Source organism: Entelurus aequoreus, linkage group LG25, assembly GCF_033978785.1.
Source record: "Entelurus aequoreus isolate RoL-2023_Sb linkage group LG25, RoL_Eaeq_v1.1, whole genome shotgun sequence".
In the NCBI taxonomy this organism is placed as follows: Eukaryota; Metazoa; Chordata; class Actinopteri; order Syngnathiformes; family Syngnathidae; genus Entelurus; species Entelurus aequoreus.
In genome coordinates this window covers 12,451,966-12,474,515 of record NC_084755.1, presented here as the reverse complement: position 1 = coordinate 12,474,515, position 22,550 = coordinate 12,451,966, and the positions used below count along the sequence as shown (strand labels likewise).

Sequence of the window (22,550 nt, the reverse complement as noted above, 5' to 3'; positions counted from 1 at the left end):
TTGGACAACCAGGTATGGTGAAGATAAGGTCCTTTTTTAAAAAAAATTAATGCAATAAAATAAGATAAATAAATTAAAAACATTTTCTTGAATAAAAAAAAAAAGTAAAACAATATAAAAACAGTTACATAGAAACTAGTAATTCATGAAAATGAGTAAAATTAACTGTTAAAGGTTAGTACTATTAGTGGACCAGCAGCACGCACAATCATGTGTGCTTACGGACTGTATCCCTTGCAGACTGTATTGATATATATTGATATTGATTGATCGATTGAAACTTTTATTAGTAGATTGCACAGTGAAGTACATATTCCGTACAATTGACCACTAAATGGTAACACCCGAATAAGTTTTTCAACTTGTTCATGATACAGATATATACTATCAAATATATACTAACATCATAATACAGTCATCACACAAGATAATCATCAGATTATATACATTGAATTATTTACATTATTTACAATCCGGGGTGTGGGATATGGAGGGGGGGGGATATAAATATATATAATGTAGGAACCAGAATATTAATAATAGAAGGAAACAACCCTTTTGTGTAAATGAGTGTGAATCAGTTAGAATAATACATAATGTTGGATATAGAGAACCTACAAACCCTTTATTTATTGAGTCAAAAATATTAAATTTCGGTGATTTGGTAAAATTGCAAACAGCTAAAATGATGTACAAAGCAAACTATAACCTGCTACCAAAGAATGTACAACAATTCTTCTCAACTAAGGAGGAGAAATATAACCTTAGAGGAAAAAATAATTTAAAACATTTATATGCACGTACAACACATAGAACTTTTAGCATATCAGTATGTGGAATTAAATGATGGAATGGATTAAGTAAAGAAGTTAAAAATTGTACTCATATGATCCAGTTTAAGAGGTTGTTCAAAATAATAGTGCTTACAAAGTACAAAGAAGAAGAATTATGAGAAATACTTCCAACCTTATTGAAAATAAGATATTCTTCATCTCAGTATGTTAATAATGACTGCATTAATTCATTACATATTACAAAACTGTTATGTATACTAATTCATAGATGTTATTTTATTATATAAAAAGGTCAGTAAATGATTCTATATATTTGTAAACACTCTGAAGTGGGAAAAGGGTAGGATTAAATAAGCTTCGCTTCTTCCTACTCCTTTTCGGGCATGATGTAAAGTTAAATGATATGAAATTGTGTGATGTATTATACTGTAAGTGTGTTCATTTTCGAAATAAACTAAAAGAAAGAAAGAAAGAATGAGTGTAAATGGGGGAGGGAGGTTTTTTGAGTTGGTGCACTAATTGTAAGTATATCTTGTGTTTTTTATGTTGATTTAATTAAAAAAATAATAATAATAATTACAAAAAATGATACAGATAATTTAAAAAAACGATACCGATAATTTCCGATATTACATTTTTAAAGCATTTGTCGGCCGATAATATCGGTAGGCTCTAGTAAATATTGTTATTATTTTTGTTTTCCTGCTGTTTGTTTCTTTATTTCTTTTTGTTGTAAGAATAATTTTACTCTGTAACATGAGAAAACATGTTGTAATGTTATAGGACTAACATGTTAATATGGCCGTTTTGCTTAGAATAGTAGAAAGTATTAATAATAATAATAGCCAGAAATAAAATAAAATAATATAAACAGATAATAAATAATAATTTACTTTTTTTTAATTATTATTTATTTAATCGATGTATCTGTAAATATTAGGGATGTCCGATAATGGCTTTTTTGCCGATATCCGATATTCTGATATTGTCCAACTCTTAATTACCGATACCGATATCAACTGATACCGATATATACAGTCGTGGAATTAACACATTATTATGCCTAATTTGGACAACCAGGTATGGTGAAGATAAGGTCCTTTTTAAAAAAAATTATAAAATAAAATAAGATAAATACATTAAAAACATTTTCTTGAATAAAAAAGTAAGTAAAACAATAATGTCAAAAATATTTTGACATTTAGGGCAGACAACAAATATATGCTGTATGTAAATATGATGTAATGGATAGGAATACAAAAAAAATTAATAGTAGAAATTATATTACGTGACTTATGTGTTATATTTTGAATACTATTACTTTTATATGTATGTTTCTTCTTTCTTCTTGAAACCTGAACAAAAAAAAAAGGTAAATAAAGACATTTATTTATATTAAAAAACGAGTTTTGGCTGGAATAATGACTACAACTCCCATGGTGCTTAGCGTCGCAATCCGTCGGGGAACTAGATCTCAAAATAAATAAAAAAATAAAATAAAAAATAATATAATGAGAAAACATGAAATGTTGCGAGGATAATGTTGTATATTTACAAGAATGATTTTACTCTGTAACATGAGAAAACATTTTGTAATGTTATGAGACTAAAATGTTAATATGGCCCGTCTTGCTTAGAATAGTAGAAAGTATTAATAATAATAATCAGAAATAAAATAAAATAATTCATCCATTTCCTACCGCTTGTCCCTCTCGGAGTCGCGGGGGGTGCTGGAGCCTATCTCAGCTATATAAACAGATAATAAATAATGATTTTAAAAAAATATATATTGTAATTTTTTCTTTATTTAATCGATTTATCTGTAAATATTATTATTATTTTCTTTTCCTGCTGTTTCTTTCTTTTTGGGGGGGGGGGGGGGGGCATCGTTGTGATATAAACACAAAATATTTTGACATTTAGGGCGGACAACAGTTATGTGATGTATGTAAATATGATGTAATGGATAGGAAGGTCTGATGCTGGATGTCAATAAAAATTAAATGAAAAAAAAAATAGAATAGTATAAATTATATTACGTGACTTACCATTTATGTGTTATATTTTGCATATTATATTATTATTATCGTGAAACCTGAACAAAAAAAGGGAACTAAAGACATGTATTTATACAGAAAACGTGTTTTGGTTAAATGACTACAACTCCCATGGTACTTAGCGTCGCAATCCGGAAGTACGTCATCACGTCGTTGGAACCTCAACTTTCAGACTTCGGCCTTCCTGAAAATATACTTAATTTAAAATTAAGTATATTTTCTCGACTAAAATTAATAATTTTAGTCGAGTAATTTTAGTCGAGTAATTTAACATACAGGGCTCAAATTCCTATCGTGGTTGTGCCAGCTATATGTTGTCATTATGTTACATTTGTTATGTTGCACTAACAACATATATTATTGAACAATTCGTTTTTAGTAAAAAAAAAAAAAAACAAAAAAAAACAGGCAGCAAGACAAATTTAAGTTTAAGTAAAAAAAAAAGTATAAAAAAAACAGAAATAAAAAAGCGTGAAAACATTTTGTAATGTGGGGGAAATGGGTCTCAAAATTAAAAAAAGCTTAGGGTCCCAATTTAGCCTGTGGTTGCCCTCGTTGTGAGACTGTAGGAATGTGTTGTATTGCATTATAAAAACATTAGTTTGATTTAAAAAAAAAATGTAAATACCAATATTATGACAAAACATGAAATGTTGCGAGGATGATGTTGTATATGTTGTAAGAATAATTTTACTCTGTAACATGAGAACATTTTTTGTAATGCTATAAGACTAAAATGTTAATATGGCCCGTTTTGCTTAGAATAGTAGAAAGTATTAATAATAATAATAATAATCAGAAATCAAATAAAAGAATGTAAACAGATAATAAGTAGTAATAAAAAATAAAAAAAATATTTTTTCTTTATTTAATCTATGTATCTGTAAATATTGTTATTATTTTGTTTTCCTGCTGTTTCTTTTTTTTTTTTCGTTGGGATATAAACACAAAATATTTTGACATTTAGGGCGGACAACAGTTATGTGATGTATGTAAATATGATGTAATGGATAGGAAGGTCTGATGCTGGATGTCAATAAAAATTAAATGAAAAAAAAATAGAATAGTATAAATTATATTACGTGACTTACCATTTATGTGTTATATTTTGAATATTATATTATTATTATCGTGAAACCTGAACAAAAAAAAGGGAACTAAAGACATGTATTTATACAGAAAACGTGTTTTGGTTAAACGACTACAACTCCCATGGTACTTAGCGTCGCAATCCGGAAGTACGTCATCACGTCGTTGGAACCTCAGCTGTCAGACTTCGGCCTTCCTGAAAATATACTTAATTTAAAATTAAGTATATTTTCTCGACTAAAATTAATAATTTTAGTCGAGTAATTTTAGTCGAGTAATTTAACATACAGGGTTCCAATTCCTATCATGGTTGTGCCAGCTATATGTTGTCATTATGTTACATTTGTTATGTTGCACTAACAACATATATTATTGAACAATTCGTTTTTAGTAAAAAAAAACAAAAAAAACAAAAACAGGCAGCAAGACAAATTTAAGTTTAAGTAAAAAAAAAAAGTATTAAAAAAACAGAAATAAAAAAGTGTGAAAAAATGTTGTAATGTGGGGGAAATGGGTCTCAAAATTAAAAAAAGCTTAGGGTCCCAATTTAGCCTGTGGTTGCCCTCGTTGCGAGACTATAGAAATGTGTTGTATTGCATTACAAACATTAGTTTGATTTAAAAAAAAAAAAAAGTAAATACCAATATTATGACAAAACATGAAATGTTGCGAGGATGATGTTGTATATGTTGTAAGAATAATTTTACTCTGTAACATGAGAACATTTTTTGTAATGCTATAAGGCTAAAATGTTAATATGGCCCGTTTTGCTTAGAATAGTAGAAAGTATTAATAATAATAACAATAATCAGAAATCAAATACAAGAATGTAAACAGATAATAAGTAATAATAAAAAATAAAAATAAAATGTTTTCTTTATTTAATCGATGTATCTGTAAATATTGTTATTATTTTGTTTTCCTGCTGTTTCTTTTTTTTCTCGTTGGGATATAAACAAAAAATATTTTAGGGCAGACAACAAATATATATTTACATATGCTGTATGTAAATATGATGTAATGGATAGGAATGTCTCAAAATAAAAATAAATAAAAACAATATTATAAGAAAACATGAAATTTTGCGAGGATGATGTTGTATATTTACAAGAATGATTTTACTCTGTAACATGAGAAAAAATGTTGTAATGTTATGAGACTAAAATGTTAATATGGCCCGTTTTGCTTAGAACAGTAGAAAGTATTAATAATAATAATAATAATAATAATAATCAGAAATAAAATAAAATAATATAAACAGATAATAAATAAAAATTAAAAAAAAAAATATATATTTTATTTTTTCTTTATTTAATCGAATTATATATATAATAATTATAATTATCTTTTTTTTTTCTTGCTGTTTCTTTATTTTTTGGGGGGGGAGGTGGCATCATTGGGATATAAACAAAAGCCATTTTGATGTTTAGGGCAGACAACAAATATATGATGTATGTAAATATGATGTCTGTAAATATGATGTAATGGATAGGAATGAAAACAAAAATTAATAGTAGAAATTATATTACGTGACTTATGTGTTATATTTTGAATACCTTTACTTTAATATATATGTTTCTTCTTTCTTCTTGAAACCTGAACAAAAAAAAGGCAAATAAAGACATTTATTTATACAAAAAAACGAGTTTTGGCTGGAAACGACTACAATTCCCATGGTGCTTAGCGTCGCCATCCGGAAGTACGTCATCACGTCGTTGGAACCTCAGCTGTCAGACTTTGGCCGCCCTGAAAAGTGCAGGTTTTTTGTTAGCAAACTTGTTCGAAGTGTGCAGACCGCGCTGTCGTCGATCCGAACCGTGCATTTTGTCGCCGATCGCCCCGCGAAGCCGTTGGAAGCGTCCAGAGCGCACGAAGACGAGCCGTTGGTGCGGTAATCGCTGCTGGGGTTTTTGCACGGACGGCCAGCCTGCGATCCTGAGCGGGTGTTCGGCTTCGATGCAGGGAGGGAGGGAGTAGAAAAAGGCAGAAAGTCTTTGTGCTTCCCTTCCCCCTCATCAAAGCAAAGGGGAAATGTCTCTATCCAAAGGAGGTATGTGGATTTTTTCTCCCCCTCCTCCCTTTTTAGCATCTATGACTTTTTCCCTTGGAGGAATGCATACATGTATGAATTGCTTTATGTGCAGTTTTAGCGGAAGTCATTTGTAGCTAGCCATCTTTTTTTTTTTTTTTTTTTTTTTTTTTTTTTTAAAGAAATGAAAGCACGCCAGGTGGAGAAGGGTTTTTGCACGTATGCGTGCAGGAGGAGGATTAAAAAAAAAAAAAAAAAAAATGCCGTTCCACTTTTTTTATGCTGCAAAAAAAAAAAAAGTGTGGTGCTGCAGGCTAGCCGTGCTAGCATCGCTGTTGTTGACATGCTAAATACTGGATTGGTGCTAGCTGGCTTTAAGTTGGTGGGAGCTCACTCGGTTTCGTAATTTGAAATAAAACTCAAAATAATTTTGTGAGGGACATTGTTTTTAATTTTGTGGAATAGGAAAATAAGAGCACAGGTGTTCCTATTTGTTGTCCGTGTGACCTATGACTCATTGGTTGTGATTGATGGTTCCTTGTCATCATAACACTTAAAGCCTCGCCTTCATTTATTCCCTTTAAAATATATTCATGTGAATGGTCCAATTAAAATTTTACATCCAAAAAAATAAATAAAAGGCGCTTCTTTTTTAAAATGTTTTATTTATTTTTATTTTTATTATAATTTTTTTTTTTTGACATACAATCAAGAAATAATAATAATCAAAACAAGTACAAAAACAGTACAAAACAGTGCCAGGGGGTTGTAAACTCAATAAGGTAACTAAAATATAATGCTATATATATATATATATATATATATATATATATATATATATATATATATATATATATATATATATATATATATATATATATATATATATATATATGTATGTAAGAAAATGTAAAGGCTTACAATTTATTCAGTTTAAAATGTATTAATGTGTATGCTCCAATTCAAATTTTACATTGGAAAAAAAAAACTATTTATTTATTTTTTAACATTAACATACAATCAAGAAATAATAATAATAAAAACAAGTACAGAAACAGTACAAAAGAGTGCCTGGGAGTTGTAAACTCAATAAGGTAACTAAAATAGAATGCAAAAATAAATATATATATGTAACAAAATGTCAAGGCTTACAATTTATTCAGTTTAAAATATAGTAATGTGTATGCTCCAATTCAAATGTTATTTCGGAAAAAATAAAATGCGCTTCTTTTTTATTGATTTATTTTGTATTTTTTTTAACATTTACATAAAATCAAGAAATAGTAATACTCAAAACATGTACAAAACAGCGCCAGGGGATTGCAAACTCAATAAGGTAACTAAAATAAAATGCAAAATATATACATGTAACAAAACCTAAAGGTTTACAGTTTATTCCATTTAAAATATATCAATGTGTATGCTCCAATTCAAATTTTACATCGGAAAAATAAAATAAATAAATAAATGATAAATGGGTTATACTTGTATAGCGCTTTTCTACCTTCAAGGTACTCAAAGCGCTTTGACAGTATTTCCACATTCACCCATTCACACACACATTCACACACTGATGGAGGGAGCTGCCATGCAAGGCGCTAACCAGCAGCCATCAGGAGCAAGGGTGAAGTGTCTTGCCCAAGGACACAACGGACGTGACTAGGAAGGTAGAAGGTGGGAATTGAACCCCAGTAACCAGCAACACTCCGATTGCTGGCACAGCCACTCTACCAACAAATAAAAGGCGCTTCTTTTTTATGTATTTGTTTTTTAACATACAGGTACAAAAACAGTGCCAGGGGGTTTTAAACTCAATAAGGTAACTAAAATATATTATTATATATTTTTTTTAAACATTTACATACAATCAAATATTAATAATCAAAACAAATACAGACACAGTACAAAAATAGTACAAAAGAGCGCCAGGGGGTTGCAAACTCAATAAGGTAACTACAATAGAATGCAAAATATATATATGTAAAGGCTTACAATTTATTCAGTACAAACTATATTAATATATATGCTCCAATTCAAATGTTACATCGGAAAAATAAAATAAAAGGCGCTTCTTTTTTATTGATTTATTTTTTATTTTTTTTAACATTTACATAAAATCAAGAAATAATAATAATCAAAACAAATACAGAAACAGTACAAAAATAGTACAAAAGAGCGCCAGGGGCTTGCAAACGCAATAAGGTAACTACAATAGAATGCAAAATATATGTGTGTAACAAAATGTAAAAGCTTACAATTTATGCAGTTTAAAATGTATTAATGTGTATGCTCCAATTCAATTGTTACATCGGAAAAATAAAAGACGCTTCTTTTTTATTTATTTATTTATTTTTTAACATTTACATACAATCAAGAAATAATAATAATCAAAACAAGTACAAAAACAGTACAAATCAGTGCCAGGGGGTTTTAAACTCAATAAGGTAACTAAAATATAATGTGAAATATATATATGTAACAAAATGTAAAGGCTTACAATTTATTCAGATTAAAATATATTAATGTGTATGCTCCAATTCAAATTTTACATCGGAAAAATAAAATAAAAGGCGCTTCTTTTTTATTTATTTATTTATTTTTTAACATTTACATACAATCAAGAAATAATAATAATCAAAACAAGTACAAAAACATTACAAAACAGTGCCAGGGGGTTTTAAACTCAATAAGGTAACTAAAATATAATGTGAAATATATATATGTAACAAAGTGTAAAGGCTTACAATTTATTCAGTTTAAAATATATTAATGTGTATGTTCCAATTCAAATTTAACATCGGAAAAATAAAATAAAAGGCGCTTCTTTTTTATTTATTTATTTATTTTTTAACATTTACATACAATCAAGAAATAATAATAATAATCAAAACAAGTACAGAAACAGTACAAAAGAGCGCCATGGGGTTGTAAACTCAACAAGGTAACTAAAATAGAATGCAAAATATATGTAACAAAATGTAAAGGCTTACAATTTATTCAGTTTAAAATATATTAATGTGTATGCTCCAATTCAAATTTTACATCGGAAAAATAAAATAAAAAGCACTTATTTTTTTATTTTTATATATATATATATTTTTTTAACATTTACATACAATCAAGAAATAATAATAACCAAAACAAGTACAAAAACAGTACAAAAGAGCGCCAGTGTGTTGCAAACTCAATAAAGTAACTAAAATAGAATGAAAAATAAATGTAACAAAATGTAAAGGCTTACAATTTATTCAGTTTAAAATATACTAATGTGTATGCTCCAATTCAAATGTTACATCGGAAAAATAAAATAAAAGGCACTTCTTTTTTATTTATTTGTTCATTTTTTAACATTTACATACAATCAAGAAATAATAATAATCAAAACAAGTACATAAACTGTACAAAAGAGCGCCAGGGGGTTGCAAACTCAATAAGGTAACTAAAATACACAATGCAAAATATATATATGTGACAAAATGTAAAGGCTTAAAATTTATTCAGTTTAAAATATATTAATGTGTATACTCCACTTCAAATGTTACATCGGAAAATTAAAATAAAAGGCGCTTCTTTTTTATTTTATTTTTTATTTTTTTAACATTTACATACAATCAAGAAATAATAATAATCGAAACAAGTACAGAAACAGTACAAAAGAGCACCAGGGGGTTGCAAACTCAATAAGGTAACTAAAATATATGTGAAATATATATATGTAACACAATGTAAAGGCTTACAATCTATTCAGTTTAAAGTATATTAATGTGTATACTCCAATCAAAATTTTACATCGGAAAAATAAAATAAAAGGTGCTTCTTTTAAAAAAAAAAAAAGTATTTATTCATTTTTTTTTTTTTCACATTTACATACAATCAAAAAATAATAATAATCAAAACAAGTACTGAAACAGTACAATAACAGTCCAAAACAGCACCAGGGGGTTGTAAACTCAATAAGGTAACTAAAATAAAATGCAAAATATATATATATATATATATATGTAACAAAATGTAAAGCCATAGGCCCACACACGTTCCGTAAATAATCCAAATTTGGAACACAGCATCATAGTTTTCACAGCTTTTTGGTTGTAAAAGCTAGAGAACGTTTTAAAGTAGAGTTCTAATTCTTTTTTTTAATGGCACAAAAAACAGGTCGGGTATTGAGAAACGTACATTTATGAATATAAAACTTCTTCCGCGTCAGAGCATGATGATGATGATGTCAATTTACATTTCAAGTTCACCGCTTGTGCTGTTACACAATCATTCTAGCGTTACCATGGTGGGAGTACACAGTGCTGGCAGCCTTTGGCCTACCAAGGCATGTTTTGACTCGCAGTGCTGCAGCTTTTTTTTTTTTTCCTGTTGTTGACAGCCCACTGGATGGAAGCAGATAGCTGCTGCTGCTGCACACTTTATTATGAACGTTAATTGCATCCAAGACGCTATTATTTATTTTGAAATGGAATAATGGCCTCCTGCATTCGGAGACTCGGGGTTTCTCCACGTTGGCCTCGGACAAGGCGTGCGGAAGATGATCTGTGCGTGAGTCATCATCAGGCTGCATGTGTGTGGATATATATGTGGACCCACTGGAAGACACACTTTCAGCCCACGTGCCAGCCACAGATTCCTGTTCACATGAATAGCCACCCCAGCACTTTGGGATAGTTTATGCTCGATGACATCATCATAGGGCTGGACGACATGGACGAAAAAGTATATCTCGATTAGAGATGTCCGATAATATTGGTCTGCCGATATTATCGGCCGATAAATGCGTTAAAATGTAATATCAGAAATGATCTGTATCGTTTTTTTTTATTATCAGTATCGTTTTTTTTTTGTTTTTTTTTGAAAAATTAAATCCACATAAAAAACACAAGATACACTTACAATTAGTGCACCAACCCAAAAACTAATTCACACTCATTCACACAAAAGGGTTGTTTCTTTCTGTTATTAATATTCTGGTTCCTACATTATATATCAATATATATCAATACAGTCTGCAAGGGATACAGTCCGTAAGCACACATGATTGTGCGTGCTGCTGGTTCACTAATAATACTAACCTTTAACAGTTAATTTTACAAATTTTCATTAATTACTAGTTTCTGTGTAACTGTTTTTATATTGTTTTACTTTTTTTTATTCAAGAAAATGTTTTTAATTTATTAATTTACTTATTTTATTTGATTCATTTTTAAAAAAAAGTACCTTATCTTCACCATACCTGGTTGTCCAAATTAGGCCTAATAATGTGTTAATTCCACGACTGTATATATTGGTTGATATCGGTGTCGGTAATTAAAGAGTTGGACAATATCGGCATATCGGATATCGGCAAAAAGCCATTATCGGACATTCCTAATCTCGATATATTTTTACTTAAACTCGATATAGCCAAAAGTATTTGGCCACCTGCCTTGACTCACATATGAACTTGAAGCGCCATCCCATTCCTAACCCATAGGGTTCAATATGATGTGGGTCCACCTTTTGCGGCTATTACAGCTTCAACTCTTCTGGGAAGGCTGTCCACAAGGTTGCGGAGTGTGTTTATTAGGAATTTTCCACCATTCTTCCAATAGCGCATTGGTGAGGTCACACACTGATGTTGGTCGAGAAGGCCTGGCTCTCAGTCTCCGTTCTAATTCATCCCAAAGGTGTTCTATCGGGTTCACGTCAGGACTCTGTGCAGGCCAGTCAAGTTCATCCACACCAGACTCTGTCATCCATGTCTTTGTGGACCTTGCTTTGTGCACAGTCATGTTGGAAGAGGAAGGGGCCCGCTCCAAACTGTTCCCACAGGGTTGGGAGCATGGAATTGTCCACAATGTTTTGGTATCCTGGAGCATTCAAAGTTTATTTCACTGGAACTAAGGGGCCAAGCCCAACAACCCCACACCATAATTCCTCCTCCACCAAATTTCAGTCCGAAATGTAGCGTTCTCTTGGCAACCTCCAAACCCAGACTGGTCCATCAGATTGCCAGATGGAAAAGCGTGATTCATCACCCCAGAGAAGGCGTCTCCACTGTTGTAGAGTCCAGTGGAGACTTGCTTTACACCACTGCATCCCACGCTTTGCATTGGGCTTGGTGATGTATGGCTTAGATGCAGCTGCTCAGCCATGGAAACCCATTCCATGAAGCTATCTGCGTACTGTACGTGGGCTAATTGGAAGGTCACATGAAGTTTGGAGCTCTGTAGCAACTGCACTATGCGCTTCAGCATCCGCTGACCCCTCTGTCAGTTTACGTGGCCTACCATGTAAACTCATGGCTGAGTTGCTGTTGTTCCCAAACTCTTCCATTTTCTTATAATAAAGCCGACAGTTGAATATTTAGGAGTGAGGAAATTTCACAACTGGATTTGTTGCACAGGTGGCATCCTATGACAGTTCAGTGTTTCCCATATACTGCCAAGATACCTGTGGCGGTGGGGGCGTGGCTATGGGCGTGGTCACCATGACATCATCGAGTAATTTGCATAATTTACTACAATGATATAATTTTCTCTAAAAAAGGCTCAAACAATGTATACTTACTAATTAATAATAACAGTTTTGTTTTAAACGTCCATCCATCCATCCATCCATTTTACAATATAATTACAACACTTTATGTACATATTTATATACAGATTTGAACAATAAGTTATTCACTGAAATATATTTATTAATTGTGGTTCTTACAAAAATATATCTTATAAAATATACAAGCTAAAATGTCTCTTAAAGCTCTGCCCCTTTAATTAGTGCATACTAAATAATTTAACTTTAGCCTACTACTACAACCATATTATTTACCAGCAACATAAAGTGAAACAGAGGCAGAGGTGTCCTGCCACAGTCAGTAACAAATAAACAGAAAACAGTAGTGGTCAAAATACAAATAAGGCAACAAGAGAAGTATCCTACACTTCTCTTTTGTAAAGTAAATCTGAACAGCCTATATGGGCATCTACATCAACTATATGATTTGTCTGAGAAGCTGGACAGGACAAAACATTTTTTTTAATTTTTTTATTTGTGGCGAACGTAATTCTTTCGTGGTGGGCCGCCACAAATAAATGAATGTGTGGGAAACACTGCAGTTCCACGCTGGAAATCACTGAGCTCCTGAGAGCGCCCCATTCTTTCACAAATGGTTGTAGAAACAGTCTCCATGCATAAGTGCTTGATTTTATACACCTGTGGCCGGGCCAAGTGATTAGGACACCTGATTCTGATCATTTGGATGGGTGGCCAAATACTTTTGGCAATATAGAGTCTATCTGGAAATATTTTCCGGTGAAAATATTTATATAAAGATATACATTTTTGAGCGAAATTCAGTGAAATTGAAGTGAATGACAACTGTACTGTAAACACTTTTATTAACCCAGTTAGTCAAGATGGGCATTGACAGCACAGAAACAAAACTGTTTAAGTAGCACAGAATTACATAACATAAATAAAATAGAAAAACAAAGAATGTATGAATAAAAACATTATTTTTACATAAAATAAATAACATAGCTGTGCAAATAATACAAAATGTATCAAACTCGGATAAATAAACATTTGCAGGCAGGCCCTTTTTAATTCCCAGTCGACGACGTAATGGACTGTCACACACATACGGTTCTGTGGTCCTACTAGACCACATGTCTGGCTTGCCTCTGATTGGCCTAATCTCAACCAATCGTGACTCCTCATAGTAAACAACCAACCAATCATGGATGTGCAAGCGCGCCTTGGAAGGAGGAAGGGGAGGGGTTTAAGGAACACAACCAATAAGCGGCGTTTGGTCATTTTAACGTGAAATCAATTATATCGATATTACGATATTTTTGTTAATTCATATCTTGTTTAACAATATATCGACATATATTACAATCTCGATATATCGCCCAGCCCTACCAACTAGTAAGTAAAACGCCAACTTCTGCGTACTCGCCTGCAACTACGGTTTTCCCGTAATTTGTACGTTTTTTGATAATCCATTCCGGTTCACGGCTGCAGTGGTAAAAAGTACAGTTTTCATTAAGGATAATTATCTTAAAAATCGAATCTACGTAGCTGCTTAATTACATTTGGACATCCATGATTGGTTGGTGGGTTTACTATGATGAGTCACGATTGGTTAAGAGTAGGGCAAAACATCAAGGACGGGCCAATCAGAGGCAAGAAAGGGCGGGTCATCGAACCAGGAAGAGAAATCACAACACACATCCCATTAAAATTAAAAAGTACCTGCCTATAAATTTATTTTTTATCTGAGTTTGATACATTTTGTATTATTTGCACAGCTATGTTATTTATTTTACGTAGAAATATTTTTCTATTTTATGTATACATTCTTGGTTTTTCTATTTTATCTATGCCAGGGGTCACCAACCTTTTTGAAACCAAGAGCTACTTCTTGGGTACTGATTAATGCGAAGGGCTACCAGTTTGATACACACTTAAATAAATTGCCAGAAATAGCCAATTTGCTCAATTTACCTTTAACTCTATGTTATTATTAATAATCAATGATATTTACACTTAATTGAACGGCTTAAAAGAGCAGAAAACACACAAAAAAAAAAGACAATTAAATTTTTAAACATAGTTTATCTTCAATTTCGACTCTTTAAAATTCAAAATTCAACCGAAAAAAAGAAGAGAAAAACTAGCTAATTCGAATCTTTTTGAAAAAATTAAAAAAAGAATTTATGGAACATCATTAGTAATTTTTCCTGATTAAGATTACTTTTAGAATTTTGATGACATATTTTAAATAGGTTAAAATCCAATCTACATTTTGTTAGAATATATAACAAATTGGACCAAGCTATATTTCTAACAAAGACAAATCCTTATTTCTTCTAGATTTTCCAGAACAAAAATTTTAAAAGAAATCTAAAATTGTGTTTCTGAAAGTTATAAGAAGCAAAGTAAAAAAGTTAATGAATTTATTTAAACAAGTGAAGACCAAGTCTTTAAAATATTTTCTTAGATTTTCAAATCCTATTTGAGTTTTGTCTCTCTTAGAATTAAAAATGTCGGGCAAACCGAGACTGGCTTGCTAGTAAATAAATAAAATTTAAAAAATAGAGGCAGCTCACTGGTAAGTGCTGCTATTTGAGCTATTTTTAGAACAGGCCAGCGGGCTACTCATCTGCTCCTTACGGGCGACCTGGTGCCCACGGGCACCGCATTGGTGACCCCTGGTCTATGCTATGTAATTCTGTGCTACTTAAACAGTTTCTTTTCTGTGCTGTCAATGCCCATCTTGACTAACTGGGTTAATACAAGTGTTTACAGTACAGTTTTCATTCACTTCAAATTCAGTGAATTTAGCTCAAAAATGAATATCTTTATATAAATATTTTCACCGGAAAATATATCGAGTTTGAGTAAAAATATATCGAGATATACTTTTTCGTCCATACCGCCCAGCCCTAATAGCTACCCCACCACTTTGGGATAGTTTATGCTCGACGACATCATCATCATCATCATGTTTCTTTTAGGGCTGCAACTAACGATTAATTTGACAATCGATTAATCTGTCGATTATTACTGCGATTAATCGATTACTAATCGGATAAAAGAGACAAACTACATTTCTATCCTTTCCAGTATTTTATTGGGGAAAAAAACGCATACTGGCACCATACTTATTTTTATTATTGTTTCTCAGCTGTTTGTAAATGTTGCAGTTTATAAATAAAGGTTTATTATTTTAAAAAAAATAAATAATTAATAAAAAACAAACAAACAAAAAAAAACCTCTGCGCATGCGCATAGCATAGATCCAACGAATCGATGACTAAATTAATCGGCAACTATTTTAATAATCGATTTTAATCGATTTAATCGATTACTTGTTGCAGCCCTAGTTTGTTTACATGCTATTCTATGTGGCTGGAAACTACTAAGGGTTTTTGTTTTGCTCTTGCTAAAAAAAAAAAGAAGGAAAATTTGGTCCAACTTCAGAGAAAATAAATCTAAATTTGTTGCAAGACTTAGGGCTTGATTTACTAAAGGTTTGTGTGTACTAAAACATGTGCAAACTTGATAGCACACGCAAAGATGATACATGTGCAAAGTGAATGGCGTCTCTTAAGTGAGCAGAATAAGGTGTGCAATCCATTTTGCGTGTCTGCCTTCTATCATATGCGAAATAGGTGCCGATCATCAAAACGCCCAGAATACTGGGAGGAGAAAATGTAAATATATCATGTTAATTATGTTAACTATCAATCAATCAAGCTTTATTGCAGACTCCAACGTCCAAGTAGACATACAATCACATACAGTACATAAAACAAAAATACAGTATAAAAGGCATTATCACATGCTATTAAAAAACAGTGCTTGTGCATATTCAGTAAAAGGCATCTAATAAATAAATAAATAAAAGCAGCAATAAAAAAAAAAAATATATATATATATATATATATATATATATATATATATATATATATATATATATATATATATATATATATATATATATACACACTACCGTTCAAAAGTTTGGGTTCACATTGAAATGTCCTTATTTTTGAAGGAAAAGCACTGTACTTTTCAATGAAGATAACTTTAAACTAGTCTTAACTTTACAGAAATACACTCTATACATTGCTAATGTGGTAAATGACTATTCTAGCTGCAAATGTCTGGTTTTTGGTGCAATATCTACATAGGTGTATAGAGGCCCATTTCCAGCAACTATCACTCCAGTGTTCTAATGGTACAATGTGTTTGCTCATTGGCTCAGAAGGCTAATTGATGTTAGAAAACCCTTGTGCAATCATGTTCACACATCTGAAAACAGTTTAGCTCGTTACAGAAGCTACAAAACTCACCTTCCTTTGAGCAGATTGAGTTTCTGGAGCATCACATTTGTGGGGTCAATTAAACGCTCGAAATGGCCAGAAAAAGAGAACTTTCATCTGAAACTCGACAGTCTATTCTTGTGTTTCGGTACCGAACGAGTTTCGACCCGGACATATTAAGTAGCGTAACGCACGTTGTGTAAACAATGCACACCGAGGCAGCTAACGGGCTACGATAGACTGACCATACGTTCTCTTTTCACCGGACATGTCCTCTTTTGCAGAGCTGTCAGGGCGGAGTTTCTTAAATGCCTCAAATGCCCGGCATTTTGAGTTAGGGTTGCGTGTATTTTCAATGTACGTTCAGGGTTAAGAAGGGGTTGAAAACAAAACAAATTGTGCGAGCAGCAGCACCCACATCGGGGGTCCTCTCCAAGGTTTCTCATAGTCAATCATATTGACATCCCACTGGGTTGTAAGTTTTTCCTTGCCCTTGTGTGGGCTCTGAACCGAGGATGTCGTTGTGGCTTGTGCAGCCCTTTGAGACACTTGTGATTTAGGGCTGTATAAATAAACATTGATTGATTGATTGATTGATAAAACCTGTCGAGATATTTCTTAAACCAATCACACACATTTTCGGCTTCAAAATCAAAGTGCTACACTATACATCCGGTTTAACTACGTTTAAGGTTTCTTCTTAAAGTACGGGCTTCATATTAGCCGCCACACCTAACAAGATAAAGTAATATAATGTATTGTAGCGTCCAGGTAAAAACAAAGTCTGACAATCTTTTTAGCTTTTATGGCCAATTGTATGCTAACAACGGGCTCAATTCCCGTAACGTTATTCTGTGATATTTGCACCTAAAGAAATGCTTGTACATCAGTTTAGAAATATGGGGGGTCGAGGGGGCGGGATTTTTTTGGCTGGCTAAAATATTGTGTAAATTATTTTATAACATGTTCTGGTTAAGTCCTCAATTACAGAATGACGAGCATGCTGAATATTACATTTTATTAATTAATAGTGATGGTTGAAACATTGTCATGCAGCAATATGAAGCCACCCCCCCCTGAAAATGATCTGTCTAGGGTTACTTATTAATGGTGGAAAATTATACCTATCTGTAATTAATCGCCATTAATTTTGAGTTAACTATGGACAATGCGATTAAACGCAATTTAAATATTTTAATCACTTGAAAGCCCTAATTTTTACTAGTGAACATTTTGTAGTGTAGTTTTGAATAAAGTTGTAATATTACAATTAGACAAAATAAAATAGTTGCAAACAAATATATATGAGGGGAAAATGTGCAATATTGTGAGAATTCCAAAAACAGAAGAAGTGAACTACAAGTTAATTTTTGCAATACAAAGTCATAATACTGTACTTTTAGAGGAACAGTTCTAGTGTTGAATAAGGTTGTAGTATTACAAGAATTAAGTCATCAATTACACAAACAAAGCACAAATGCATTGCTGACAAAAAAAATACTACTTTTGTATAATTTGCATAGGTCGCTATGATAGTATGATTTCCTTTAACAAGGCTCTTGCACGGGAGTTATAACCTCTTGGAATTGGGCCGGTTGTTATCATAAAATTGGCAATAAGAGTTAAAAATAGTGTTCGACTGTGTGTGACTTATTTTGTAGGCTAAGATACATTATATTAATTAAATTTGTTTCCACGTAAAAACCCTTATTTTCAAGGTGTGGCGGTTATGAATTTGCTGTGGCAGGCCGGCACAAGAAGAAGCCATGAAAAAACGACGTAATTTGACAAGATTTAGGTTGTAATGTTGCGAGCCAAAAATATTTATGAGGGGAAAAACTACCAATTTTGTAAGGATTCCAAAAATTAGGTTTTAATGTTGAAAGTAAAAACACAGTATATTGCATTTTTGCAAGAATACAATCATTTTTTAAGGGCTGTAATGCAATTGAATTAAGGTTTAATGGAATTAAGTTGAATATTTATGAAAAAATATATATCACGAGATAATTTCTGCAATAAGATCTATTTATGCTGTATGTTTAGAGAAAAGCAAACGTTGTAATAATATAAAATAATAAGTAAAATAAGTAAATAAATTATTCGACTTCAAGACTTAAAATATGTTGACAAAATAGATTGTTACTTTTGCACGAAAAAGGTTTTTTGGAATAGAGTAAGTGAAGTCCGTACAATGAAGTTGAATGGTTTCGAGAAGAATGTCGAAATGTTGCGAGAATCAAGTTGTAGTTTAAAATTTTTTTTTTAAAGTCAGTGTGGGATGATTAAAGATGTAATGTCACAAAAAAATGGCAATCTTAAGAGAATAAAACCGTTTTATTATTATTTTAATGTTACAAGAATCAAGTTGAGGAAAAAGAGAAAGTCAATATTGCCGAGAAAAAGTCTTAACTTAGAATAAAAATAAAGTTTAGTAATATAACCGTCTTAATATTACACCTTAAAGTTAACATTTTTTAACAATGCCAAAGTCTTAATTGTACTGTCGCGAGTAAAGTCGTAATATTATATCATAAAATAGAATATAACAGTTTATAATACAAGGAAAAAATTATAATGTCGCAAAATAATATGGTGTACGCAAGAAAAATGCTCTTATGTTTTGGGATAAAGTTTACTTATTGCCAGCAACGGTCGTAAATTGGGCTGCAGCGATTAATCGATTAAAATGATTAATTCGATTAGGAACAAAGCTTTGATTTATATTCTGTTGCTTTGATTAATCGTTTAATGAGCGAAACTAATACAATTGTGAAAGAGTGCAATGCCCGTAACTTGAATTACGCCGACATATTTCTGCAGGGCCGTTGCAATAAAATACACATTTAAAATATATAAATAAATAAATCAAAAATACATTTTTATATTTTAAAAGTGCAATTTCAATGTTAACCTGCATTTATTAGGTAAAAAAAATATTTATGGCAAGTGGAACAATAGTTTATTTAAACTAGTTTCCTAAAATACTCATTAAGGCTATAAAGTTTTAGTTTTATTCAATTAATCGGACAAAGTAATCGACAGATTACTTAATTACTAAAATAATTGATACCTGTCGTAATATATCGAAATACAGAAGGAAAATGTAACATTGTGAGATTAATATACAAATTTTGCTAGACAAAAGTCATTATGCAATATTACTAAGAATGTATACAGAGTACCAGTATTTTTTTGGTACCGGTTTCTAATTGGGTCAGCCCAGGAGGACAGTTAAGATTCTGGACAAATCCAGCTGATTATTACACGCTGTCACAGTCCCTTCAGCTGCCTCTGCTACGCTAACAAAATTAGCTTGGAGTAATCACAAATAAGGAAGCAATACCGCACAAAAGTCCGTAACACAACAATATTTCCTTTTCAAAAGTCCCTTAAAGTCACGCACGCTAATAAGTTAGTGTCAGTTTGAGGTGAACACGCTTCACTCACGACCTTTGCTGCCGCGCTTCATCAATCGCCATTTTAGCGATCTATTAATTTCCTCAAAAAAGTGAAACATTGAATTAATATATTGACTTACAAAGTTGCTTTGAAGCAATAAAGCATCAGCTCAGAGGTCTCTAGAAAACACACATTGCTTAATTGTGTTTCAGTTCGTTCTGTCTATTGACTCTACAGACCGGACAATTGAACATTACACTTGCTCAGTGAGTCTTTTTATTGATATATTATACACTATATAGACCAGGGGTGTCCAAACTTTTTCCACCGAGGGCCATACACGGAAAAATGTAAGCATGCGGGGAGCATTTTGATATTTTTCATTTTCAAACCTTAACAAAATAAATTGATTTTTTTTTTTTTTAACCTTTAGGGCTCCCGGGGACTATAAAGGGTCTCAGTCATTAAACTGTTAAAAATAAGTCAAATTATTATTATTATTTTTTATTTAACGCTTACAGTAAATCTCTAAATCAACTTGAGGTTGAGATAAAGTAAAAAAAAAAAAAAAGGTTTTCTGTCAAAGACCACTTTGTTTTTTATAGTAAAACTGATATATGCAGTATTTAGTAATTAGAGCCTTAAAAGATAAATAATGCAGGACACCATAGATTTTAATTATTTAATATTTTTGAGTAATCACAGTGAAAAGTTAAATAAAATCCTACTAAATATATTTGGGATCCAAAAGGTGCCCCACTCAAAAAGTGGTACATTTTTATTTTTTTTTTTAAAACTTTTGACACTTAAATTACGAGATCAACTTCAGATATATCTGTCAATTTTAAGTTTGAACTATTATTTTGTTTGTTTTATGCTCTTTTGTCGAATAAAACTTTGATGTTTTTATATGGCAACCACACAAAATATTCAATATTTTTTCCACATAAAACATTTTAAAGTGATATTTTTTAACTAATAATTCATTATAACATAGATTTTTAGTCTTTTTTTTTTTTTTATAGCAATGGCAAACAAAAGAAAAATAAACAAAGACAAAAGAAAAAAAACAGCCTGCATGGCAGCTTTGTGTCAACATTGCAACTTTTTCTTGTTAGATTTCACCTCATTCCACTTTTTTAAAATGTTTTTTTTAAATTTTTGCAATATTATCAATTTTGCAATTTTTGCAGAATGTGTGGCGGGCCGGTAAACAATTAGCCGCGGGCCGCAAATGGCCCCCGGGCCGCACTTTGGACACCCCTGACATAGACGCATACTGTACATCGGTAGCTGACAACACTCAATATAGCCTGCTGTCCGTCACTCAAATACGTTTGTGTGCAGCATAAACACAAATACCAATTTTTATTGTTACAAAATGCACACCCACCTAACATGCTAATTGATTTGTATTGATTCATATTATATATTGTACATGATATATATCATGTAAAGGGTACAGTCGTGGTCAAAAGTTGACATACACTTGTAAAGAACATAATGTCATGGCTGTCTTGAGTTTCCAATCATTTCTACAACTCTTATTTTTTTGTGATAGAGTGATTGGAGCACATACTTGTTGGTCACAAAAAGCATTCATGAAGTTTGCTTCTTTTATGAATTTATTATGGGTCTACTGAAAATGTGACCAAATCTGCTGGGTCAAAAGTATACATACAGCAATGTTAATATTTGGTTACTAATATCTGACCACAGAAGGTCTTATCTTTGTCCATGTGATGTCAGATGAAACAAAAAAATAAGCTGTTTGGCCACAATACCCAGCAATATGTTTGGAGGAGAAAAATCCCAGGAACACCATTACTACCGTCACGCTTGGTGGTGGTAGTATTATGCTCTGGGCCTGTTTTGCTGCCAATGGAACTGGTGCTTTACAGAGAGTAAATGGGACAATGAAAAAGGAGGATTACCTCCAAATTCTTCAGGACAACCTAAAATCATCAGCCCGGAGGTTGGGTCTTGGGCGCAGTTGGGTGTTCCAACAGGACAATGACCCCAAACACATGTCAAAAGTGGTAAAGGAATGGCTAAATCAGGCTAGAATTAAGCTTTTAGAATGGCCTTCCCAAAGTCCTGAATTAAACCCCATTGAGAACATGTGGACAATGCTGAAGAAACAAGTCCATGTCAGAAAACCAACAAATTTAGCCGAACTGCACCAATTTTGTCAAGAGGAGTGGTCAAAAATTCAAGCAGAAGCTTGTGGATGGCTACCAAAAGCGCCTTATTGCTGTGAAATTGCCAAGGGACATGTAAGCAAATATTAACATTGCTGTATGTATACTTTTGACTCAGGAGATTTGCTCACATTTTCAGTAGACCCATAATAAATTCA

The 22,550-nt window shown here is 31.9% G+C and overlaps 1 protein-coding gene across 1 annotated transcript in view; it reads left to right on the top strand.

Moving 5' to 3' along the window:
* Window positions 1-5,639: 5,639 nt before the first annotated feature.
* map2k6 (mitogen-activated protein kinase kinase 6) overlaps window positions 5,640-22,550 on the top strand; it is a 52,112-nt gene continuing 35,201 nt past the window's right edge. The window contains exon 1 of the mRNA XM_062037049.1: window positions 5,640-5,990. Within this exon, the coding sequence (XP_061893033.1) occupies window positions 5,972-5,990 (19 nt within the window). The 5' untranslated portion in view covers window positions 5,640-5,971. The remainder of the gene's footprint in view (window positions 5,991-22,550) is intronic.